This window comes from Bombus flavifrons, chromosome 2 (genome assembly GCF_040668555.2).
Source record: "Bombus flavifrons isolate JBK064 chromosome 2, iyBomFlav1_principal, whole genome shotgun sequence".
Classification (NCBI taxonomy): Eukaryota; Metazoa; Arthropoda; class Insecta; order Hymenoptera; family Apidae; genus Bombus; species Bombus flavifrons.
The window spans coordinates 19391624-19418177 of record NC_138443.1 but is presented as its reverse complement, the minus strand read 5'-3'; the positions used below and the strand labels follow the sequence as shown (position 1 = coordinate 19418177).

General features: G+C 43.3%; 2 protein-coding genes across 2 annotated transcripts in view; one reads left to right on the top strand and one right to left on the bottom strand.

Moving 5' to 3' along the window:
- Nucleotides 1–26554, top strand: part of LOC138187540 (zwei Ig domain protein zig-8) — a 137978-nt gene that overhangs the window by 35822 nt on the left and 75602 nt on the right. The window lies entirely within an intron of this gene.
- Nucleotides 3919–6893, bottom strand: LOC138189737 (uncharacterized). Its single transcript, XM_069131870.1, has 4 exons — nucleotides 6272–6893; nucleotides 5427–5641; nucleotides 4672–4953; nucleotides 3919–4388 (listed from the first exon to the last, which is right to left on the bottom strand). The coding sequence occupies exons 1-4, from the start codon at nucleotides 6694–6696 to the stop codon at nucleotides 3919–3921; spliced, it is 1392 nt and encodes a 463-aa protein (XP_068987971.1). The 5' UTR covers nucleotides 6697–6893.

Sequence of the window (26554 nt, the reverse complement as noted above, 5' to 3'; positions counted from 1 at the left end):
ATCGCGACAGAAAGTACGATGGAACTCTGTCTGTTAAAACCCATTGAGAAACAAAATAGCTTGGATATCAGATTGTCCCGTACAATAGGATTTTATAGACTCTTCGTTGTACGAAGGACTTTCCGCTCGAAAGATACGGCTTGGTAGACGGAAACCGTAATCGATCGTATTTGCTTGTTTCGTTAAAAGACGAGTTCTTCCATTTTAATACAGCAAGACAGAACGAAGAAGATTCGATGGAATTTCACCGTGAACCGTAGCACGGGCTCGACGCTTCTACGTTGCGACTCGGACCAGCCTCGATTTCGGTCTCCGGACCGTCACCACTACCACGTCCATATCTACAGCGAGTGCGAAACTACCGGTTGCCAGATTTGACGTCATCCACTACTTTTTCAATGAATACCAAAGGACACGCTGTACGATTTCTCGATCATGAGCCGCGGAACAGTCTCGCGGAAATGAAACGATCGTTAATTTGCATTTGGACGACGAAATGGTAGGCGCAATCGGAGTAAGTTGCCGGCCAGCATTAATAATCGTCGTCGCTATGCCGAATAATTACAAACAGAATTCGCGGCACCAGAAACACCGGTAGCTGGTAGGTTTTTTCACCTTTCCGGCCGGACGACGCGGCGCAACGGCGCGCAATTTCCCTGTAACGCGATACGACCGGCTACCCACTTTTTCCCTCTAGCTATATTCGCATGCATGAATATGTACAGGTTCGCCGCGGGCGAAGCCGTATGTTTCGTCGCGCGGTATCGTATCTATGGTCTACCTTCGGACGTGCCAGTTATGCCGTTTGCGAATATAAATTCCAGCCAATTCGAAAGGAACCGCGAGCCACGCGTACTTGCAAAGCCGCGCAGCCTGCGTCACCGTTTTCACATGGACACGTTCGTTATCAAGGCATGTCGATATCCGTTTCCCTATCGATGACAGTGTTTGCACGCATCACGAACGTGTTTCGTTCTGTCGCTCACCTTTCTGACATACCTACCGACGTTGATAAATTTTCGCTTTTCCCTATTTTTTCCCCCTATTCTTTGCGTCGCTTTTCTCCTGAAACATCGCTTTATCTTTTTCACCATCTTGAAAGACTTTTCGAGAATTTATTTACGCGATAAAGCGATCAATCGGAAACATGGAGACGATAAAACTTTGCACACGATGCTTATAACAGAGCGTAAAGTCTCGCAGGCGGGATTCTACGTGTACGAATGTACGAAGCTGTTTGCGTCGAGTGGATGTGAATCGCCGAGAAGCGGCGCGCGGCAACAACTCGGAAATTATAAATAGGACGATACACGTTATGGAATCGGTGTCTCGTTCTAGGATCGCCATCGCAATTACCGTAAGCGCTTTCAGAATTTGCAATTCCGGTGGTTACCCGAATCGATATCGATTGCTACTTAATAGAATGTCGCTGTTCGAATTTAGACCGAACAAGATTACAAAATCTTGGTTGAACTAAATGACAGAGTTCGAACGCCGGCTGCCTGAAACCTTTTTACATTTACGAATTTCACAGATCGATAGGAAACGTAGAAGTATATATTATACGTATTTTAATTTCGATGAAACATCGAAAAACGTTATAAAAATTAAGCCCAAATTCCGATTCGGATGTAACCGAACGCGAACGGTAGACCGATACTATCTAATAGATATCGATTACGTCATCGCAGGTATTGTTGCACACAAGTAACAAGAAAAACGATCGTTATTCGTTGTATACGTACGTATACGTTTCTATGAATACGTCTGGTCGGCAACGAGGCTAATGTAAAATTATATAGTCAGCTGGTACAACGGGTCGTGAGTTAATTACCGTAAATTAATAACCATTTCGATACGAAATTATCGTGCGACCCGTGTAACGGTGGAAACATCGTAATTGAACGGAACGAGGGGATTTTATTTGGCCATAAAAACGAAATGAACGATTTAAAAGTTTGCGCTTTTAATTGCGATTTGTTTTCATATCTGCTGTCTCACCGGAACTACGTGTATTTTTTATTCGGCCGTTCGTGCGTTGTCATCATTGAAAAAGGAATTAACAAAAATGGAGGAAATCGGACGTAAAAGTTTGGCGTGAAAAGCTGCCCGAAAATATTAACTCTACGCGATTAGGTTTGCGAATACAATGCGCAAGACGAAGGGACAAGAGTGTGGAGGTATGGCGTGATAAGCGATAAGTGGTAAGACACACGCGCAACCGGTCGCACGCAAAATTAGAATTTTAAATCGCGCCACGTGTAGCTGTTTAGTAAGAAAACATTTACAAATTATTATCCCGCAATATCCGAGCGTTGCGTATTAACCACACGAAGGTGCAATAATAAGCCGTGTAACAACAAACAATTGGAAACATGGCGTTTCAGACGATCTATTTTTCTCGGTATTTTCGATCACACGTGCGCTTTCGGCTCGAATACAAAGCGTATAACTGTTAATCGCGAAGAAACGTATGCCAAACCAAACCAGTTTCTTCCGCAGCGTGGTCCACAACAATAAAGAACGCGTAGGTATCTTCTATCATTTCAGTTTTCCCTTCCGCTTTACTCTTTTCGTTGAACAGATTTAAACAGATTTGAACAGATAGCGTGCCACTGACGATGATGTTTCTCCAAATGAGGCTTTGATCGCGATGAGACGGATTTAAAACGCAGCGAAAGTTTTAATAACTCGAAAATAGCGTAAGAGCGACGACGGGGATTAAATTTAAAAGGACGCCTTTTGGACACGCGAAAGTCAAGCAAGATTTCAATTTCAACTCGACGGATACCTCGGCTTAATGAAATCTTCTTGAAAAGCTGAATCCACGCGAAGGAACAAACTGTCTCTGAATTAAAAAATTTCCCAAAGACCGTCTGGACTAAACGCAAAGTACTCGATCCCTCGAAGATCGTTGCGTCTGGGTTTCGCTGAATTTTGTATTGGACGCGATTTACGCGAAAAATGAACAGCGTCGTTTCAAGCATGTTCCGGTGAAAGCGCGCAAACGCCGCAAGGGTTGTAGCGTGCGGAAGTAACGACGTCTTTAAACTTGCCCACGCATCACCAGTATAATTTCCAATTTCTTAAAGTGCTCTTGCTCTATGTTAGATCATTTTATCACGCGTCGTGCCGCACCTTCCCTTCCCGAGTATAGTATTCATTGTGACTGATCAAGAGGTCGCGTGAGAGTCTACAGTATATAGTAATATATAGTAAACTAACACGCAGAATCGTTTGTCGCCTAGAACAACTTTCTAATAACGCTCGCCCGTAAATCTCCCCGATATGATTTTCCTTCCGATCGAAGGTTTTTACGCGGCCGAGATCGCGGACTGGTTTCTCGTCGAACAATTGTTTTATGTTTTGCGATTGCTCGTATGCTGAAATTAACTACATACAGAAATCTACGCTTTGACTGCTGCGTGTACGTATCTTAGTACTTTTACGAAGGATTTACGTTTAAGAACTGTTGAAAATTGTATAATTATTGTATAATTATGATTTCATGGTAAATGAAACGACTCGTCGAGCGTGGGCCATTTCAAAACAGAAACCGCGTTAGAGCTTTCTATTTGCCGTTCGGTATCTCTATCTGCGATTACTATGCCAAATATCGCGAACCACGGGAGAACATTGTTTTTCTCTTAGTAGAGCAAATAAGCATCTGGAATGGCGCTATCAACCGATGAGACTAAAATTCGGATTGTTACGGGCACAGATTTCTCCATTACGATCCAACGATCAACGGAAGATAAGATACAGATTTTCGAATTTTATTTCTTTTCTTTCCGCTTATATCGTCCAAGCGGTAAACTGATTTCAAAAGCTAAAAAGTTTCAAAAGCTAAATTTTATTTTATCAACTAACTGCGCTACTTAACAAGTTACGTAGTCTAAATCTAGAAACACATAATCTTTACAATTCGATGATTACAACGAAAAAACCGTTATAGGAGAAAATCTGTACGATCACGGTACAAAGTATCGCATGACTGGTTACGAGGTGATTACCGGACGATCTCGCGATCGCTTTGACGATCGTGTCGATGACGCTCTTCTTTTCTGTGACATTCGACTCCTCTTTCCACCCTAGCAACATTTGTTGGATATCGGAGCTGAAAACACACTCTCTCTGGTCTGGATCGTAAACGTAGCCGAACTTGCAAACGCACTCGTAACCACCGGGTAGGTTGACGCACGTTTCTCCGTCCTCCGTCGAGCAGCCGTGTTCACCTCGAGCGCACTCGTTCACGTCGACGCAAAGACCGAATCTGGAGGACCATTCGTATCCGGGATCAGGACATTCGCAGCTGATGTTGATCTGATTTGCCACCAAGCTCGGGAAATCTCGATTTTCTTGTCGATTCAATGTACATTCCCTGTGAGCTGTAAAAAATCAAGAAGGAACTTTCCTCCGATATTCTTTTGAAATTTATCGAAAATAGCTTTCTCGTACGATCACGATCACGAAAAACGAAATATCTTTAAAAAACTAGAATCAAATAGTCGATTAAGAAAGGTCTGGCGGTAAGCGTGAAACACGATGACAGTGTCTTTGACTGGCGAAGTAATGGAATATCCGATAGGAAATTAGGTGGAGCGGTGGGATCGAAAATGGTGAGAATCCGCTTATGGTGGCAGTGTAAGGCGTAAGGTGATTTCTACGCACCCGGTGGGTTCCCAGCGTAACAGGGATTGTCCCGCGACTGATGGCAATCCGTCATATCCCGGATATGTTTCATGGGGCAACAATGATCCGGACAGAAACTATAAAGGGCGCAAGCATATGGTATCGTGTCATCGGTCCTCGGGTCTTCGTTCCCGGAGTCGGATTCGACCCGACAGTTGGCGTGGTTATCGCACGACTCTCCGAAAATGCTCAATTCTGGAACGCCGAGCATCGTGTACCAGCACATGTAGTAACTGACCGTAGTGCGCCACTGAAACCGTTCTAAGTCCAAATTTTCTTCTATTTATAATATAACGTGCCCGGCGTGTCGGCGTCCAACGAGCATTCGGAAATGCACATAGGACCGAGAGCGTTCGAACAGTATATAAATTTCATTTCGCAAATACGAACTGCAAGAATTTGATCGAAAGGCAACGATGACCATATTTAGTCATTCGGCGATGCACTTTGCGGTGATGGCACGTGTCGCTGACTCTGACTTTCCTAAGTACCTTTCCGTACCACCATTTCAATCGAATTGTTCTATCGGCTCCTGGATTTTTCTCTGATATACTTTCCTCGTTGAAATTCGATGTTTCACGGAAGGAAAAAGTAAAACATTGCGAACACGAAAGAGTCGAAGGTTATCGAGTGTCGGAAAACAAAAAATATCTTATTGGAGAGATCGTTTTCCACATCGATCGGTAACCTTCCGTTTTTATTAAAAAGGCTTGGAAGAAAGCGCGGGTACTTGCCTATTGGACCTTGAAAGGGAGGCATGGTTAGATCGTCGCGTCTCTGACCTGCGAGACAATCCTTTTGAGCTGCTTGAATTTGCTTGGCGTTGTTCGCAAGATTCCATTTTTGTTCTTTCATGATCGTGACAATGTCATCTTCTCGTCTCAGAGCAGTCAGTCTAACGATGCTTTCGATATATTTCAGGCATTCGACGAAGCTCGCCTCGCAGTGTCTGCGTACAATGGTCCAACATCGTTGTTATCCACATTTACACAGTTTTTTCCATCTGGACTCGGATTTCTCGCTTTTATTACTAAATACTGCATTTCAAACTAGGCGATCGATGTACGTATCGAAATCAAACGAACTGAGATTAAATAGACATACCCTCGTCAACGATTGGTTCTTGAAAGCCGCGTATCGTTTTAACGATAAACCGGTAGCATTTTGAGCGTACGAAACGAATAATAAAAAAATAATTTATTTCGTTTCTCGACGATACAGCAAAGTTAATATATAAATCAATACATCGAACGGTATAAAATAACACGCGTAATGTTACGCAACGAACGATGACAATTTTTCACGCACATCTTGCTACTTTATACAACGAGGCAACTTTTGAATTAGAAACGTAGATCTATCTATTTCTTCGATTATTAGTTGCGTCTATTTAGAAGTGGTACCAGCAGATACCATTCATTGCTGGAAATCGAATTGCACGTTACGAGATACGAATGAAATTTCTTGCTTTGAATCGATTAGTAGATTCCAATTTCCAGTCATGAAATATGATTTAGCGATACGTACATCGAATAATTCGCTTTGGAATTGATAACGATCGGATGGCTACCACCGGTACCTGCGTACTTCCCAATGCAAAGACCTTAAGGGAGGTTTCGGAAATTCCTCGTAAAGTCTGCTCGGCGAATCTTCCAGCCGCTTGTAATAACGACGATCGTAGTCTTGAAATTTGTGCGCACGAATATAATAGGCGACATCTCGTATAACCTTGTTCTTGTCCCAGTTCGCGTCCCAGTCTTCGGTGGTTTCTTCCACGTCCGGCACGTCGGTTATTTTTATGTTGGCATCCATAACCTGTTCCGTCATCGGCACGGCCTCAATTTCCTTCTGCTCATCCTCTTGCTCCTCGTCTTTTTCCGTTTTTCCCGGGTTCTCGGTAGTGCCCGTCGTTGATATTATAATTGGCGACGTCGTCTGTTGTTCGATTGCGCAACATACAGGGAATACGTACAAATGTAGGAACGCGTACCATATTATTTTCATCGTCTGCAATTTCCATATTTCGTCTCAATTCCACGCTGTTCTTCCCGACCATGTCAATTTAAAGTAAGATAAATATTTAAATATTTGTACATTGGATCGTATAAAAACGAACGAGCGTGTTTGGATCGCATGAGAATTTATGGACATAACTTCAGATGAAATCGAATCCACGCTTCAAATGCAAATCGAAATGAAAGAAAAACTTATTCTTCCGGTTTCGATCTAACCTGGACAAATATAAATTTTAATTTTTTAATAATTATTATTATTTTTCCCATCCGTCTCTCTTAATTCTTTTGATTAAACATCTCCCTTAATTCGTTTAACAGCGCACAGTCGTTTGCGTTTCGCGTGGCCAACGAATCGATCCGGGGAGGAAACATCGAAGATATCTCAGACTCGTCGATAAATGCAATGCATTTGTCGCTCTTCGATTCCCAATAGTACGCAAGTTTCCACGAATAGCGTATGAAGAAGCAAGCAAAACGAACGAAACTAACGTAATATATTGTAACACGTACGCAGGTATATCGGGGATCGTGTTCACTGTCCTCGAAATTGTTTATGTGTTATGCACTTAAACCATTCCTTACGTAATGCATAGTTCGCGGAGCTCGATAAATTATTAAACGCGCAAACGTTATCTTTGTTGTTATCTCGGAAAACCGTTAACATGGTTCGGGTTTACATCGATCGCGATACGTATTTTGCAGAAAGAATTATACTTTTGATGAAAGCTCGACCCATCGATAGTAAACGAAAGTGGCCGTTTGAAACACGCGAATAACAGATTTTAGTGAAAAATCATCGAGACAAACGTTGAACGTTTAATTGGATTTGTGACAACGAACGAACGTTTCGGACGAGAATTTCTAAATCGGACGAAAAACAGAAGTTTCCGATCAATGGTGAGAAACTATCTGGTTGGATCTCGTTCGACATCGCAGAGGCGGTCTGTTCTTGCGAACGTATTTCGTTCTTTTCTCAGATTGGCGAGCAAATGTTGACCCAGTTTCAGCTTTGGATTGGACGCTACTCGCTCTTCCAAAACTGCTGACTAGAATACGCGATGAGCGAGAAGTTAGGATGGTTGTTACGCTGTCTTTCTCCCACCGGGAAAGCCATCGACCAGCCGAAATTTATGCTGGAAATACAATTCCCGGATCCCAAATGCTTCGCCTGAAAACTTCATTTTTTATCGTCTTCCTCCGCTTTTGTAGGCGAAATAAAATGGGATAACAACTGGCATTCAGAGTCAACCTGTTGGCGATCCTTCGATCTTTCGATCTTTCCATCTTTCGATCTTTCGAACAGGAGCTTCCACGATTTATATGTTAAATAATCATGACTTCTCGGGTTTCTATATTCCTGCTAAAGGAAAAAGTTTTTACGGAAATCTTTTTTTAATTTTTCGGAACGTTTCAAATTGAAACGACGAGCCGAGTAATTTTATCCCGATATAAAGAAAATGTTTGAATTTCAATCCTTAATTATTAACGTAAACGTACATTTATGTGGGATGGTGTGACGTCAGGGAAGGACATGGCGTGAGGGAGTGATTGTTTATAAACGTTGTCAAGATATGTTAATGTTGTTAAGAAATATTGTGAGCGTTACCAAGGCTTGTTAAGGGAAAAATGAGCGTGGTAAATGCTGTCAGAGTTGAATTTATCGTGGTCGAGAGAAGTTCGTCGTGTTGTTGTGACGTAGAATCAGCGAGTAACAAATACGCGAAACGCGATATTGTATTCGATTTTGTGAGAGTGCAACGATATTGTGTTTATCATACTGTTCTTTCTGTTATTTATAATATATCATTCCTACATTTATATATAACGTTATATATATACTTTCAAGGCACTCGCGCTCCCTAGATCAGTCGCTTTCACTTTGCAATTTAAAGTAATACCCACCACGTCGAAACAGTCTATTGATAGGATAATGTAAAATCATACCGATACTTGGCTGTAGCCGATTCTACTTGTGTCAAACGCAATTAAAAGCAAGCAAGCCGATTATAACGTTTATAACGATGTTCGCGGTAAGGGAAATTCAGCCATCTAAAAACCGGGACCATCGAACCGAGTGGCAAAGAGAAACGAAGGACAGTTTATACGATTCCTAGAGTATTTGATGAAAAATAACAGAAATAGAAACCTAGAACGTCGCGATAGAGAAATCCATTTGACGATTGGGAGCTTTCTTGCGCTTTTGATCCATTTCGTCCCTCGAAACGACGAACCATAGTGGGCACGGTGTAGCCTTTTCGTCAAACCTAAGCCCGTGTTCGTCGGAGTCGTGCATCTAAGGGTCCTGTCGCAGACTGCCATTGTGCAAGAACAGAACTCCATTTAAAAAGTGTTCCGCTCAAGCCGTCCTTACCGTACAGCTGATAGAAAGCGTTCCTTTCGCGAAGATTTCGAACAGGAAACCGGAGAAAAACGGAATAGAAGGGCCAGGAACAGCGTATCGCGCTCCTATGCGAATCATCTTCCAGCTGGAGGAATTTCAAAATTAATGGGCTGCAACGAACGCGTCCGCGACAATTCCGTATCAGGATTCGACTGGTACGTCAGGACGCGTCGCCGAGGGAAAAGAGGAAATAAAGCGTGCCATGCAGCTTCCGGCACGACAATGTGAAATCCATTTGGGAGACGACGCGCAAGTATACCTGCCAGAAAAGCCTCCGGTTATTGAAACCTTTTGTATCTTTGATTCCCTTCGAGTCACGGTGCAATAAACTATGACGGAAGGAAAGCTCATTTTCCGCAGCAATCGGCTGTTTGTTCATCGATATCGAGAGGAGAAGATACATACACAAAGTTATACGGCCTCGTATACGCCTTTCGTTCGATCGAGTTTTCAAATTAATACAAATGTTTACCAGAGAATTTTATCAACGAGAATTAACAATGACGATCGATGGAATTTGTCGGAGACGCAGGATTCGCTTTCTCAGGGGTGTGGAACGTGAGTGTGAACGCGTATTTGACCGGGTTGACGTGTATAAACCGACTTTACGGTCGAAAACACCTCGTATAAATAAAAGTTGGCGAGCAGAAAATAAAGTCTGAAAGGAACCGTCTGAGTCGGTCCATCGATCCGTGTTACAATACGCTGCAAAAGAAAATTACATAGATCAAGTTGCTTGGTATCCATCCAGACCTCCAGATTCGCGCGCCGTCGAGACGACTCGAAATGGAAATTTTCAAACGCGTTGCAACTTTAATTCGTTTTAAAGGATCTCCGGGACGCGACGGTGTATTGACTTTCAAATCGGCCGATCAAAATTCGGGCAGTTACTATGGTAAGCACGAGTTTAGCTTCTCTGCTGCTATTTCAAAACTTTTTAAATATCCGAACGCGCAACGTAGCATCATCGTCGGGGTACATGAAAATGGAGAGTACGAAAGAAAGTAGCGTCAAAAGGTTACGAGTAGAGGTACGTCGACAATGTCGATAATAAATGCGCGTGTAAAAATATATCCAATATTTAAAGGCAAACGCGTGGAATGGATGGAAGCAAATGGATGGAACGGTTATTTGATCGTTGGTCGATATAGTTATATAGTTTAAAACAGATGCTCCGTCTAATAATATAAAGCAATTTTTTTTTTAATCTTGGTATTTAAATATTGGAAGACGTAACTTGCATGAAAATCGTAAAACTGCGAATAGCGTAGAGAATCTTTCCGATAAATATCGCAAATGAAGATTACAACGATAAGCAGATGCGAGGAGAAGCCGGGTGCGTATTAGTTGGTTGGCGAACCTAAACGAACAGGTCCTTCGAGCGTGGCTTGTCACAATAGACTGAATTAATCGAAGAGAAGGAGAAGAAGTGGATAAAGGCCGCTTTAATGCGAACTCTGCACAAAGGCTGCCGATAAGTAATGGAGAAAGCCGCGAAGAAGAAAGCCAGACGCAAAAACCGGCTGGACAAAAAGCTCGAGGGGAAGAGAAGTTTAATTGCTTTGGAATATCGACGAGTGTCGCGAGATATTCTGTAATTTGAGAGTCAATGGGGAAACGTGAAAGGCGCAAGCTCGATATTATTTATTCGCAGCTCGATCGAGCGAAATTGCAAATAAGAAAAATATTCCCGTTCTCCGGAACTCCGATCAGCGATAAGAATTATTGGAAAATATCGATCAACGTTGGACGACCCGACGTTGTTTTCCACGTCTTTCTCGACCTGCACAGAGGATGCGTTGGAGTTGAACGTTGGATCTTCCACCCTTTTCGATTTGACAAAGCACTCGAAGGAATAAAAGCATCTCGAGGTTCGCGCCTTCTACCTCGCATTTTACCCACGTTTTAGAGCCAACGAGATAAATTTGAAAATTAATATTACTCCTGTTGAAGTTGGTTGTGGCAGGATTTCGGCGCAGGATTATGACTCTTCTATGTACAAGTACAACGAACTTTTGTACAGTTCAACAATCACGATCGCTCCAGGACAAATTCTTGTCATCTTCGGGCGACGTCTGTTTAAAAGCTTCAGCCTCGATCTGTAATCGTCCGTTGCGCAATTTTAATTCTTTTCTAAGAGCCTGATTGGTCAAACTCGAACGTCCACTGGTCGTTTTCAACGTTGTAAATTTCTCAAATATAAGCTCGTCGCGCACTTGGTTAACCTGCAAAGGTCTGGATATCTGCAGAGAAAGGAATAATCGAGACGCAAATTAATTACGATTAACGTTTAGGTGAGATTGGTCGCGTCTCGTCTATAATCGTTTTTTCCATTTCGCATGAACGGAGCGGATGGCGCGGGGAACCGGACGTTGTCGGTAGCGCTATCGACAAAGCTGCCGGCGGTAGTAGTCGAAGAAAAACAAGGAACGTCGATAGTCCCATTATCGGCAAAACTTACCACTCGTCGAACAATCCTATACCCGTAGGTCTTTATCGTTTTTCAAAGTTTTTCAAAGCGCCCGCGTTACCGCCTTCACTGCCTCTTTATTTGCATTTTGAAATACACACTTTAACGATCTTAACGTACCGAAATGAAGAACACACCCAAAGCCTCCACGGCACCGCGTTAAAAGGAGCGCTGCTTTTATTTTCGATCGACGAAGCTGTTGATAAGCACCGTTTCTATCGTTTCTATCGTAGTTCTGTCGATTAACAGCGTGAAAATAGAAAGTAGGAATAGAAAGTGAACGCAACGTAATCTTACTCGGTAAAGTGTACTAACTAACAATAAGTACAAGTTTCTCGTTTCACCAAAGCCGCCATTCGATTAACTTTCGTAATAAATCTCTTTGTCGAATCGCTTCCGAAAGCTTCCCGATCTTCGATTAACGATAGGTGAACGCGATACAGACCGGTCCGTAGGAGCACGCCTAAGCTTTCTAATAGAAAACACGTTGCAAAGCTTTTGCGCAAACAAATCCCTGTGACTTGGACTAAATCACTGGAAATCCGAGGGTAAGATGGGAAAGCGAGTGCGTGCAGTCGTCCGTGTTTGCGTGGAATCAAACGTAATTCCGTACATTTCCGTGGATTACGTGACATTTTCCAAGCATATACGTCTCGTTCGTCGGTTTAAAAGAATTTTAAACAATTTTCATCTAATTCGTAACAAAAAGCAACGATGAAATTTTACCTGCTAATGCGATCGACGTGCCGCTTATTTTTCCCAGTCTATATAAATGTTTGAAAATTGAAAACATTATGCTTCGTTGTACCAACTTATTTTCTTCGTTTCCGCTTTTCGTAACGTAACTAACGGACTCCGGGTAATGGGAATTTCGAAGTACGATTCTTTTATATCGTTACGTTATATAATGCAACGTGCGTAATACCGCTGCTTATCTGTTCCTTTCAATGCTCAACGGGGAATACAAACAGTTTTGTCCAGTTTTCTTTTTTCTTTTTAAATCTTGCTTCGCTTTCGCGGTATCTATCAATTTGTCGTACGTAATCGTATCGAAGTATCCTTGGGCCTGAAAGAATTTAATATTTGTAACTCGTATCGTTAAATAACAGAGGAAACGTATCGACATGCCGAAGATGTTGAGATAATTCTCAGAGCAGGTTGTAAGAAGAAGGATATTGTAATTTAGAAAGATTGGCAATTAAGTAGCGGGAAGTGTGGAAACGTAGTTCGGAAGCAAACGAGGTTCGGAGTCGACAGCCGCTTCGTACTAGGTAGTATGATATTGCTTGCAAACTCGCACGAGAGAGCATCGGATGAACATTACTAATCGCGTCACGCGGCATACGCTCGAGGGAGCCGAGTCGGTCAGCCATGCTATCCGAAAACGTGGCCTTAGAGACGCGTGCGAAACTCTGCCAGATATAGGCACCGTGAGATGCAGAACCTGGTACCGCTTGCCGGACAGCCATGACTTCTATGGGATGTCACGCGTCCCTGTACTATTTTGTCGGATATTAATGGAAGCCAGCTTGATAAATGAGCTGGTCGTGGAAAGCACGCGAAAAGATAGGGGAGAATCCCTCTCTCTCCTTTCTCTGGATTCTCTTCGTTCCACGACTATCCCCTCTGGGTTTTAAAGAGAAAAGTCAGTTTGCTGCTGCTGCTGCTGCTGCTGTTGCTGTTACTACCATTGCTGCCTTTACTGCCGTTGCTACCGTTGGAGCACGTTCCGGTACGCGCACGGAAATCATTGATTCGGAAATACGATCATTTTTAAGAATAAACCCCCTCTATTCCGACAAGTTACCGATGTTCAAGCGAAAGCGCATTTATTAAATCTTGCAGCAAAGCCATTGTGGAAGATCCATCGAGTCGAGGATAATGGGATCTGGTATCTTACCGCCGTGTAGGGAAACATGGTGTGTCACGTTGCGAGGTGTCAACGCGCCTCGATACCAGTATTTCGAGCTGTGTTCCAGAAACGGGTCAAATAATAGGCAGCCGTGAAAACAGGAACACGGCAATAATCGTGCGAATCGATCGTTAGAAAACTCGTTACCAGACTGCGGATATTTACGAAGAGAATCAAAGAAACGCAACTTACACGGCAATTTGTTTCTACTGTTAGAAATTACGACGAGCGATACATCGAATATTTTACATTCCTTTGTGTATTATATGCATTCTGTGGGTATTTTTCCGTCTTTAAATTGATCAAAAGCGCATAAAAATCCTATTGATTAGGATCTACGACGGAGCTTTGACTCGTCCGTTACTTTGGCCGCTTGCCAGGTCTGTTATTCGGTCGCCATACTCTGAAAATGAGAGATCACTTTATTTGTATAAAGTTACATACGTTTATTGCCCTGTAACAGTTACGACCGTTACACTTCTTCCCTTGAAATACGCGTTTGTCGGTTTTTAACCAGCTTTGCGTTGCCTTTGATTTGCATCCGTTCGCGTATAATTACACGGCGTTAGTACAAACTCACGTCACGGCCACGAAACAGTATCACGATGTCTTAATACAAATAAAAGAGCGCAAGAGACGCGCGAAATCTGGGCAAACCGTGGCGCGGGCGTTTCACGCGTAACGAGTTTCTCCGAATGTCGGAGTTGCGCGTTTAAAAGATTGAACCCGAGATATTTCAAACAACGCGAATATTTTCATCCTTTCAGGTCGAGTTTCTATGACGGAAACGACAGGATTTACTTGGCGTGTTTGTTCATAAACACAGGCGTATGAATTTCACGTTTATGGAAAATATATTGCGCCGCATGCCATCATGCTGTGTACGTAACCGTTTAAATCTTTTATTCGAGTATTACGCGGTGAAAATGAAATTTGATTGTCATGGATAATCGGGAAATGAAATGCGTATAAAATATAAAGCGATCGATCGTTACTACGGTATGCGATTAGTTTGCAGCGAACAACTTTATTTTGGTTGATTCTATCGGAAAGCCGTGGCACGTAGCGCCAGTGTAATAGAAATTGACGTAGTTTGTAGATCTACGTCGCATGTGCGGCAGCACGCGTACCTACACGATGCAACTGAACTAATTACGCGTATATCCAGTAATGAGATGACCTCGTATATCAGTTCGAATTACAGAGTTGTTGGAAATAAAGATCCGCGTCTGGATTTTCTGTGTGGCTCTCCGATCGGAAAAGGAACATCGTGGTACAACGTGGCTCTTTTAAAGGGAACCGACGAAGGGAAAGGGGGACAGACAGAAGCATTTCGCACGATTCTTCGTACGAGCGCATTAATTAACACGGAGACGACAATCAGTGCGGCATATTTTAAAACGAAGCGATCCGGCCGAGCCTACCGCGTCGTCGCCTGATAGATTTCCAGCGTTAATTATGAATCGGTGATTCTTGAAATAATCTACATCGGAAGAGAGTAGATTTGCATGTTAATCGCAGCGTCCCATCGACGTCGGCCCATCGATACGAAATACCGATAATTAACGAACCATTTTCGACGATTTTTCCATTGGCCCAATCAACCAGCCGTTCGGTTGGAATAAAAACAAAGAGACGGATCCGCTAGCTACACCGATCGCGGGGATGATTAACGATATAATCACTTTTCCGCGTCGCGTATCACACACACACACACACACACATACACACACCTGTCATATCGCGCAGTATTAATTTTCAAGTGGTCGAAATTGCATCGCAGTTTCTGATCGATATCCGAATGATAAATCAGTCTCTTTGTTGCAGTACCGAGTGAAAATCATCGCTTCGATCGTGTTTCTTTTCGCATGCGTGTTAAATAGATGGTGCTATCGAAATGCTTTTGCAACGCATTACCTACGTGAACCGACGACCGCGTAACGATCCCAGTTCTATCGGCCCCAACGTGAACGCTCTAAAAACTCGGAACGTTCACGTATTTTCTAATAACCGGAGAACACGAGTTTAATTTATCGTCCTTCCGATTGAAAAGCGACGAAAGAAAGCAAATTTTACGTAACTCGGTTTTCGCGTCTTCGAATTTGATACAATACTATGGTATTAACAACGTCGTTTTCGTTGAAACGATAGCGATCGAATAGCAAAAGTGGATAAACGAAAGGCAAATTTGCACGACCTGCATAATTTATCGATACGACCATATAAAGCTAACACGGAAACAACAAGACTCGTTCCTATTGCGTTACGAGTTTCATGAGAATTAACAAGAAATGACTTTAATGATCGAGGATCCGGAGAACAGCGTGGTAACGTTGCAACGGCATTCATTAGCTTCTCCACATCGACGCGACGAGAGTATGTAACGCGGGCGAATAGCGTTTAGCTTGGAGGAAACGCATCGCGATCGACGATTAAAGTCGACCGAGCATAGGATAAGCTTCGATGGAACGTTCATTCCTCTCGTTGCATTTACTAGATGCGTAACAAATGAAAGTTGAAGAGCGGAATCTCCTCCATGGCATAGTTTGGCTCGTAGACGGCGATCGAGTTCGCTATATCTGCTTCGATTTCCAACTATTCGCAGAAATCCACTGTCAGCGTGTTGGCGCAGCTCTGGGGAATACTAATCAAGTTTTCAGGTGGCTCGTAATATAGTATGAGGAGAGGGTGGAGAATTAATTCCAACTCCAATTAATATCAACGGAATACCGCACTTAAGAATTTCCAGATTTCGACGCGACGGACGTCTCCTTTGTCCGTAGCCGATACCGTATCGTTTGTTATTTGTTCGTTTTAACTTTGTCCATCTTTTCCAGCGATGGCTCAGGTATCGTATAAATCGATCAACGCACGATTCGATATTTCCCTAAATTTATATTTCGTTTAACAGGATGAAAAGTTCGTAGTGATTTTAATAATAGCGGATGTGGCAAGTATCGTAGCGTTTCGGACGCGGCAACGCTTCAGAGATGGCTAACCTGAAACAAATCGCGAAGGAACTTCTCCAAATACGTATGTCCTGTCTCGCGTTCTAAAAAAATTTCAGTTTTAGACTGCGCGAATGTCGGTGTCGGCGTTACTTTCGAGAAAGGTGCGCGAATTCGTGGCTTCCTTAGGAACGTGACGTTCCTGGAAGACGAGTGTCGCGTGGAGGCAGCGCGGACGCGAAGCGTTGCTTCGCGAAGCAAGATAACACGTCCTTTCGGGCGAACGAGCACGCGCTGAACGCGAAATTAACGAAAGTACGTTAATCGCGAACAGCTCGGCCGACTGGCGCGATCGTTCTCGACGGAAAAGGAACGATCGCTCCTCTTATTAAAAGCAGGCTCGAGCGACTACGCGGTGCTGTCGCGGAGAACGTTTTCTAGGACGACGGCATCAGCTCGCTCCAATTTGGCTGTCCAGGAAGGAACGCGGCACGGTAATGCCCTGGACAAGCTGGAATCGCGCTTGTCAGCTCGGTTACCGCGAATAATGGATGTGACGGTAACTCACGTTAATGAAGCGCACCATTTACATCTCCTCCACCTTCCTGTTCTACCCGCTGCATACCCTCTTCCCCATCGCGCCTTTGATAGCTACGGAAATGTCTACCCACGGCCCCTGCGTCTCATTCGCTGCCGGCCTAACTCCCACCAATGAACAACGAACGTAATTGGCAACTTGGCTGGTTTCCTTCACGATCCTCCTTAGCAAGAACTCCTGTATTCGTCGATCGACCACGAGGTCCTACGTTTTATATCGATGACCCTTGGAATCGACGCACGATCCAGATCAAAGTTCGACACCGGTTGCAAACTTTCTTTAAAGGAAAAGTTTCATGATACGCTTTAATAATGGATACGAGATTTTCGGGAGACAGTGAGCAATTTCGATTACGTGTAAATTATCATTCTAAGAACGATAAATATTGTCACCGTGTAGAGGATCATTTAAAGGTTTCCAACTACGTATTATTTATCTATCTTGCACGATACACGAAGTTCCGAACGAATTTCTCAATCGCTTCGTCGAATAGCTATTTTCCGTTACGAGAATCGAGACAGCGTTTCCATATCAATTACTTTTTGATCCACGACAATTTCGCTTTAACAACATCGTAGAGAAACGCGACGGTACGGATTACCGACATAAATTTACCGAGATAGAAGTTTAGCGAAATAGCGGACAAAAAAGATTGCCATCTATCAGCCTAAAAGATAAAACAGAGAAGCGACGATTAAAAATTTCGAAAAGATGCGTAATCGCTCGAGAATAAAACGATTTGCTTTGATACGTCTCTCGGAGTAAGCTGCGCGTTATCGACCGCTAAGTGGAAGAAAAGAAATTGTAAATGTAAGGTTGGGTTAACCCCACGGCCCGACAGTATTCCAGCCATCCGTAACTCGGATCATGGAAACACACAGAGCATCCAGAATATAGAGAATGTGTAGGTAAACCTAGATAGACCTAACCCATATGTCACCTAAACCTAGCTAGGTAATACATAGGATGCTTGTGTGGATCTAGGTAAACCTAACTCATATCTGATCTAGATACAAGTAGCGTTTACAAATACGCGCGATCAAGTTGCTTTAATTTAAAACGAATTCGTATCTAGCCGGAGATCGATACGAACTTTCCATTCGTGCGAGATCGATTGAAACTGAATCGAAAACAATGGTATCCGTGAATACGAAATATTTGTAATAAACACACGGATCGTTTCTACTTTGCTTCTTTAACATTTCCAACAACGCGTCGTTCATCGATTAAAAACATATACATACTTCGTGAATATATGCGAATTATCGATGTATCGCGAATAAATTTTCCCTGCAAACTTGCGAATCTTGTGTTCGGAACGCTATGCGCGCCTACTAAACTATCGAATAAGTATCCGATTGGAACGCGAAATAACCAAGTATTCGATAGCGTGTCCTGCGTTACACGAATAAATTTTCCACGTTACGGTAAACCCTGAAAAGCCGTTCGTACCTTTTTCTATATAAATAAACAGTTTGCGTAAATTACTACTGCTATCGATATCGCTGTTGGCATAGCAGAGCTTCGTGGAACGAGATACTTTATACCGATGGTACTTCTCTGGGAACTTCGAAATTGAGAAATAAAATTCTTCTCATGTACATATACAAACCGTAAGATGAAGTAGCTAACCACGTCGACGGGAATTCATTATCAAAACACAGTATCCGTTGGTAGGTTGATAACTAGAGGAGCACGATATAGCGTGAAACGCGCGAAAACCATCAGTGGCCGTGAAACGAATTACCTTCGTAAATCAAGAGATTTACCTGTAGGAAGATTCCACGAGGAAGTATCGGTCGTTCAAAGACATATATTCGCGCGATGTTCGCGAGCGTTCGCGTCTTGCGTCATCGGTAACGATCGGACGCTGTCGAGGCGGACGGTTCAATCGCGAAATTATTTCGCAATCAGTGCCAGAGCAAGATTAATTCGAGGTTCGATTCGGCCGCAGTTCCGAACTGCACCGCGCAGAAACAGAGAAACAGCGATCGAACAAAGCGGTCGGAGCGAGAGCTGACGAGAACCGGAAACAAGGAGACGCCTACCAGCCAACATCGTGATGTATGTGTTTTAATTCCGCGGTAAAGCCGTCCCTTATTTATTGGCTTTTGTTGCAGGATATTGCGACAGACTTCGTCACCCTCATTCGCGAGCTTTTTTATTCTCTCGATTTTCCTCCTGTCTCGTTCTCTTTTTACGAATCTACGCGCGTTTGTCTCCACCGTTGCTCTTTCCACTAAACTAATTACGCGCGTTTCGTCGTCTCGGTCAACCGTTTCTCCGATTCTGTACGTTCGAAGTCGCTCCTTGGCATTCGTCCTATTCTTTATTTTACGTATTTAACTCAACCCCTCCTTCTCCGTATCCCCGTTCTTCGTCGCTTCTTGTTTCCGCCATTGATTCCGTTGGCGCGAGCTTTCTCTCTCTTTGTAGCGCGTTCGTTCCTCTCAGCGTCCAAACGAAGTTTGTCTCGCGTCCAATAAATTGAGCGGCACGCGCATACAGGTTAATCGAGCGATACGGTTGCCCGTGGGAAACACCGCCGTTGTTGTCTTTCTCGCCTTGCTTCTCCAAATCTCCACTCGCCGTGCCGTGTCCACTGACGTCGCTCAACAATCACGGCTTCATAGCTGTTGGTCTTTCCCTAACAATTTTTTGTCGAACGAAGATATCGTTGCGAGCACGAGCGTATTTGCCATAGACATTTGCGCGACAAATCGCGTCACATGACTCTGTTGGTTGCTTTTTGACTCGATATACGTATGTATACTTCGTACGGTATACAAAGTATCGTAAAATTTATAATGCACCTGCTGTACTGCGCGACTTTTGTGTGAAAAATTATCGTTATTGTAAAACGAGCGCGGGAGAATTAATCAGGATGATGTTATTCATAGCGGATGATTCGTGGTTATCCGCTTAGGAAACATTACGCATACTCAACTATATCGAACGGCTAACTATGTACATACGTATGTCCAGCTATTCTGCGATACTCGCCGGAAGCAATGAAATTCTATTACAGCATTTGTAACTTTGACACAATGAACGACGTTGGATTTGATATCTCCTCTACGAGTTAACGACGACCGAGCACGAAAATCGCTAACCTATGTTTACAGTTTAAAGATGAAGTAAAGCATCGTCCTCCATTTCCAGAGTACTAAAAGTAAACTACCTTATTATTCGAATTTAGTACGAATTAAAATTACGTTTGATTAACTTCGAACATTGTGCGTAATTCGATTTGCATAACTGAGAATATTGTTGTTACAAATTGTTCCCAATTACACGCATATTGCATATACGTATAGTAGGGTTTGCCTACGAGTAGTAGAAACATCGAATATTACAATTGCTTTTCGAGTAAATTTCGTTAAAATTCAAGAGTCGAGTAATTTTGCGATATCGAGTGCGTCGCAAAATTTTAAATGTTAGCGTTACGAATTAATATAATTCGAAGGATATTTAAGACGACGAGGGTTGATGCTCTCGCGAAGTAATTTACTTAAGCACTTACGTTTAAGTGCCCGCCGATGTATAATCCGACGAATTCTATTAGCGCCAAGTGTCACGAAGGGAGCTCGATCCACGTTATTTCGTTCCACTGTGTTCCTTGAAGGGCTTTACATAATTGAAGTGCCCTTAAATACGACGGCGATAACTTTTTATTTCTGTCGCTTGTTATAAAAGGCTTTTATTTATATCCGTCTAAAAACTAATTCCATTAAAACAATTAATTTAAAGGACCGGTGAGGCGTCGATTTAGAAACAAGATACGAATAGCATTTCTGATCGCTTCGCAAGCAGGTTTATTCTGTAGCGTTACCAAGCGAAAGAAGGATCTTGCGACGCAAGCACAGAAATACAGAAATACAGAATCCTTTGCTCGGTCGACATCGATGTTTACCACGATACCAGAACTGTTAATCGCTAATACAAATGAGACCCCATTGAAATGACGATAATAATCATTCCTCGTGAATATGCGCCGTTGTTCTCGGTAGCCCGTGCATCGTATCGCTTCGTATCGTATCGTATCGTATCGTATCGTATCGTATCGTATCGTATCGCATCGTATCGTATCGTATCGTAGCAGTGGCGTTTAAATGCACTCGAGTTACGAGTGTTTTTAACTCGATATAACCTATCTCTGGAGACTTGGGTTAAGTTAACACAAGGAAGGTAGATGTTCGAGACGACTAAGAAGGCTGGTGGAGCTGCAGTTTCGGTTGTACGTACACGGTGACCGTATAAATCACGTTCGTGCACGAGATGAAGCTCAGCGGCTCGACTGACCGCCACCCTGTTTTCTGATTTACGATCCGAACTTGGTCCCCGGTCTTATCTTCTTAGATATTTTCAGCCGTGAAAAACCGTCCACGCCAAGTATATGAAGTACGATAACAGCAATGGAGAATTTATAGTCCTGATTAACATTCTAACGAACTGTCCTTCGCGTTTCATTCTTCGCTAGCGCGTATCGTTTACCCTTGAAAACTATACCATACCTTCGTCCCTTGTTCCGCTTTGTCTTTTAAACGAAACAACACAGCGCTCATAGACGATACAGCGTATTTCGAAATCGAAATCTTGAAAACATCGTCGGAGGAGCTCGCTCTTTGTTTCGTATCTTCCCATTCTCGCCTTTCATTTCACCGTTACATTTCTATTCTTGCAATTTGCCGCATGCTCGAAAATTAGGTACCAGTAGCGCGCGTGTATTTTCGTTCTTGATTTTCCGCCCTCAGCTCGTACAGGTTTGCTCGTTTTGAATCGCAAACTCCGGCTAGCGAAACCGCAGAGTGCGGCAGCAAGTAGCCAAGAGCTATATCACCTTTCGTATTGCGGGGATGCCGCGCAACCGTGCTGGATATTAGCTAATGATTAAGCGCGGTATGTCACCGACGCGCAACCGCCGCGCACCTGCAGTCGCGCATCGCGTCCGTACATTCGATTTTACTTTTAGCATTTCGACCCAGAGACACAGAGGCAAAAGCCGATGGGAACGAAACCAAAGGATATTAATGAAAATCTTAACGATCGCGACGTATCTCCGAGTGCCGTAGCGTTGCCCATTAACCGGGATCACGCGATTAAACGGTAGCTTCGCGAGAACCTTTTCTACGACAATACACCGCGTACCGTACCTCTGCCGTCTTGCGTCTACGATCTAACCCCTCCGTCATTTCCACGGTTATTGCGTTAATACGCGTACACGGTACAGATACCGAGACGCCGAGAGCGCAGATGCACTATATTAGTGCAAGATCGTGCCGAAGAAGGTGTACGTCACTGATTTACACATAATTTCGCCTCTCGATAGCTGCTAAAATCGATTCTACTTTGGCAAATATGTTACCGTTTTAATTAATTGCCCGTAATTTCATGACGAAACGTCATAGCCTATTTTTAGTGCTTCTCGAACTAACGCGAACAGCTGCGCCTTTCTCGTTTAACGTTTTGCGGTCTGAAACTTCCTTTCGAGATTACGACCTTTCATTTCCCGGTGAAAATACGCTCGAATACGCTCTCAAAATTTCTCCGATTCGGACAAGTTTCATCTTTGCTGTTACGTAACACCAGACACCAGATAATCTTCAAAAAGTCGACTACGATGCTTGTAGCGTTTCCTATCGTCGTAGGGTATTAGACAGAGAACAAACATTTGGCCGTTTTCGCAAACGCTCGATAGTTTACGAGATATTTCGTAATAAACACGATACACCATATGCGTATAATTGGAGTGAGTTTGTAAGAGGCACGATGAAATGCTTGACAGATCGAACAAAACGCGTGTCAAATTTGCGAAAATATTTGCCAAGTTCCACGCAAACCTACGGATTATACAGGAAACTCAAATTATTGGCTTTACATCTTCAAACCGAACGTCGATCGAAAGTTTAAAATGTTCTTTGCTAAAATTAGTGCTTCGATTTATAAAAGTGTGCGCCGAACGTAGAGTTAGCTACTCGCAAAATAGACAGATTTTACATTACACATTTTACTACAGATTACAGATAGACAGATAACGTTTGCCTTTAATTCCCGTGATATCCTCAAATTTTGTCGTTAAGGAAGCAGTTGCAATAGCAATAGAGGCGATACCACGATTAATCGTACGGTCGATTTGCAAAATTCTTTTAATAACTAATCCCTTGTTCGTTATTTCATCTAATATTTAACGTTCGAAATGGAACGCGCGTTTTACACGGGTGGTGCGTTGTATCTTTAATCTCGCGATACAACGTAAATGCAACCTAAAAACAAAAAAAATATGCCTGGAAGCGAATATGCCTGTAGAATTTGGTTGAAACACTACGTTCCTATGGAAAAACAACGTTACCGCGAACCAACAAACGTGCCGTGAAAAGTGCATGAAAATTATTCTGTCCCATAGACCCCGATACAATCAATTTTGCAAACTGAATCGTTTTGAATAATTTTTTAAACTTTTTAAAATAAAATTTCGAATAAGATACGTCGATATAATTACACGCTCGCCGTGTCGAATCACTTGAATTTTATCGACTATTAACATCGGAAAAGTGGTTAAAGATATCGCGAATTTCCAATGAAGACGTGTTTCGAAGAAAAAGAAAGTTGGCAGAACTGCCGGTAAAAAGAGAAAAGACGAGAATTCGCTGGAGAATGCCGCACGGCGGTACACCACGAAATCTGTCAATGCAATAAAACTTTCGATATCTCCTGAGGGGTTTGAGTTGCGTGTAACATTTTGACGGCCCTCCTGTACACGACTCTTGAATATTTAATTCCTGACGGTGGCGAACTCGACGTTAACGGCACGGCGAGCGAAAATCGACACGAATCTCGTATCAACGCGTAAGTATGTACAGGAACAGAGAACTTAGGGAACACGGAACTAGCAACTGATGAGGCGAATGAAATTTAGCCCAACTGCATAAGCCGATTGGATACAGGAATCGAACACGATCGTGTCGTTGAGCAGGATAAGAATTCTAACGTAACGTCATTAGTGTTCTATTAAAGGTATTCAAAGGAGAACGACAAATAAATGAAACGCGATGAATTTCTTTTCGGTAAAATGAAAAACTAAGATCAGGGATAGATGGAAGATACCGTTCGTTACAGAAATTTCGAGAGCAATAGGAGATGGGAATAGGAAACAACATTTTAGGTGTAATTAATGGTGGATCGCGTTGCAGTGGCGATTCTCGAAACGATAATTGGATCGGTCAGTTGATATTTGTCGATGTGATAAAGTAGAATGTCGAGATGCGACCGCGTTTCGAGGGATACATCGATGCAGCGGCGTGACGCGGTAGGACTGAAAAGGGCGGACATTTCGTTGTTCCCGAAAATTGATTTCCCAGTGTGGTGTACGTGGTCGCTCCTTGTAGAATGGCGGAGAGACGACGAGAGGCAGAGAGGGAGGACAAGCGAAAGGAAAAGATGGAAAATCGGTTGCCGGCTGGCACGTCGAAGCGAAATGGTGAAAGAACAGGAGCGAAAGGGAAGAGCGGAGTTACCTCGTTCCCCATAAATAACAAACAGATTGGACATTATCCAAAATCAATGCCGACGAACAACCCGGTCACGAAAATCGGGGAGAAACGAGAGTGCTATTATTTCCGAAATCCGCTCCGCCCCGCCCCGCCCTACTCCGCCCTGCCCCGCCGAGCCGCCACGTTTACGACCGGTGCGATCGCTCGAACGAACCATCGAGAAAAGAACAGCAGCAGAAAGAAAATATAGAGGATAAAAGGTAGTGAACGGATTAGACGAGGTGAGAGAAGCAGGAGGATGAGCATAAGGAGGAATATAATTGGTTCGTCGATAAAGTCGAGCACACCGGTGGCTGTACGTCAATCGGGTCGAAACTTAATTTCGACCTCGATCCGTCCAACTTCCCTTTGAGACTCATGGCCGTCCGTCCGTCGAGATTGGCCCGAATTGAACGGCCAGGAAACTTCGGCCGAGAAGCTTCCGATACCAAAGAGGACTCGGATCATTTAATCGACTACGACGATACACCCTCTCGACTTTTAACCTTACGATTCTTCGCAATCTCGAATTCTCTGCTACCGCCCGGAAAAAAACACCCGCTACTCGCCTTCTGTGCGTTCTATTACGCGGAAATCTCGACTTGCAACGTATGCACGTAGGTTTTCTATGTAGGCTGCAAAAGTTTGAACGAACAGTAGAGCGGAGGAAGGAATTTTAGAGGCTGTAGCTGAATTTTGAATCGCATCAAAGAAATACTAAACACAATTTCGTAGAATTTCTTACTTGTTCGTCGCTATAAACAACGAACGCAAACGGCACTGTACCTAACAAATTTTCTCCAAAATTTCAATCGTATCGTTTCCTATCCTAAATCGTTCCAACGGTTAGATAGATATCAGTGTCGAAGCACAACGAATCCAGGTCCAGTTTCCATCGTCTAATTGCTTTCCCAAGAGAAACACGGCGAGACCCATAATTCCAAGTACGAGCGAACAAGAATCATCCTGGTATAACCGATCTGGTTTTACGGTTCAGAGATCATTTCCGATATAATTCTACGTTCGCGGGAATGTTCTTTGAAATTTCTTCGGAACCGACTTGGAGAAAACTTGTCAACACTGCGCTCGCCAAAATATGCTGTACAAAGATGATAAACTTGTTTGAGTTTACCATATCTCGCGTATGGCTAAATCACGGACGACTTTCGGTTTCAGCGGCCAGGCAAAAACTTGTTCGCAAATAATTGTTAGGAAGATGATACATTTACGCTGTACATGTGAATGTGCGTGTAAGCGTTAGAGGGCGTCCTGGTCTGAGTTGAGACAAAGGACCGTTAGAAGTCGTTTAGAAGCATCTGGAAGAGTCGGTTGACAACAGGCGTGCGTGCGAGTAGGATTACGAGGTCTTCAGAGTATAAGATATGTGTATAACTGTTGTGTGCTGAATAAACTAAATTATTTGTATTTCCAAATCCCTCCTATATCTTAACAATAATACAGATTCTTTCGCTACTTGACAGACTTCCTGCTCCTTCTCTTTTTTATTTTCCTCTTCGCGTATGATCGAACGAACGCTCGCCGGTGCTTGCACTCGAGAGGTTGCACCTTTCAGCGATACACCTAGTTTTATTTTTAAATCGCTTCTCTAGATAGGACGGTTAATCGATGTTTCCAAACCGTGGTCCGCTCGCTCGCACTAAACGACCGAGATTTTACGACACACGCTTCAAGATCGGGTATTTGCAGAAACGTTATCGTTTTAGAGAGTCTTGCGAGAGAAAAGCTGCGACGCGAGAGCATCGAAGGATTTCTGGGACGTTTCAAGCGGCGATGTCCTCCGGGTTATGTTCCTGAGTTACAAGGAAAGCAGCTTATCCGGTAGATGCACCAATTTCGGTAGGCGTGTCACCCTGCGTGCTTAACATATAAAATGATATCGTGGTATCCGTTTTCTAACTTTGTCGTGATAGTGTATCCGTATTATAGTGACTGTATCGCGCCGAGTCGTTGCGAAACAGTCGTCTCGTT

What these genes read in the sequence shown, in the direction of transcription:
- LOC138189737 (XM_069131870.1), bottom strand. Translation starts at nt 6,696, where the DNA reads ATGAAAATAATATGGTACGCGTTCCTACATTTGTACGTATTCCCTGTA. An exon ending in TTGCATTGGGAAGTACGCAG is followed by an intron (nt 5,642 to 6,271) that starts GTACCGGTGGTA and finishes CATTGTACGCAG; the next exon opens with ACACTGCGAGGCGAGCTTCG. An exon ending in TCCCTTTCAAGGTCCAATAG is followed by an intron (nt 4,954 to 5,426) that starts GCAAGTACCCGC and finishes ATTTGGACTTAG; the next exon opens with AACGGTTTCAGTGGCGCACT.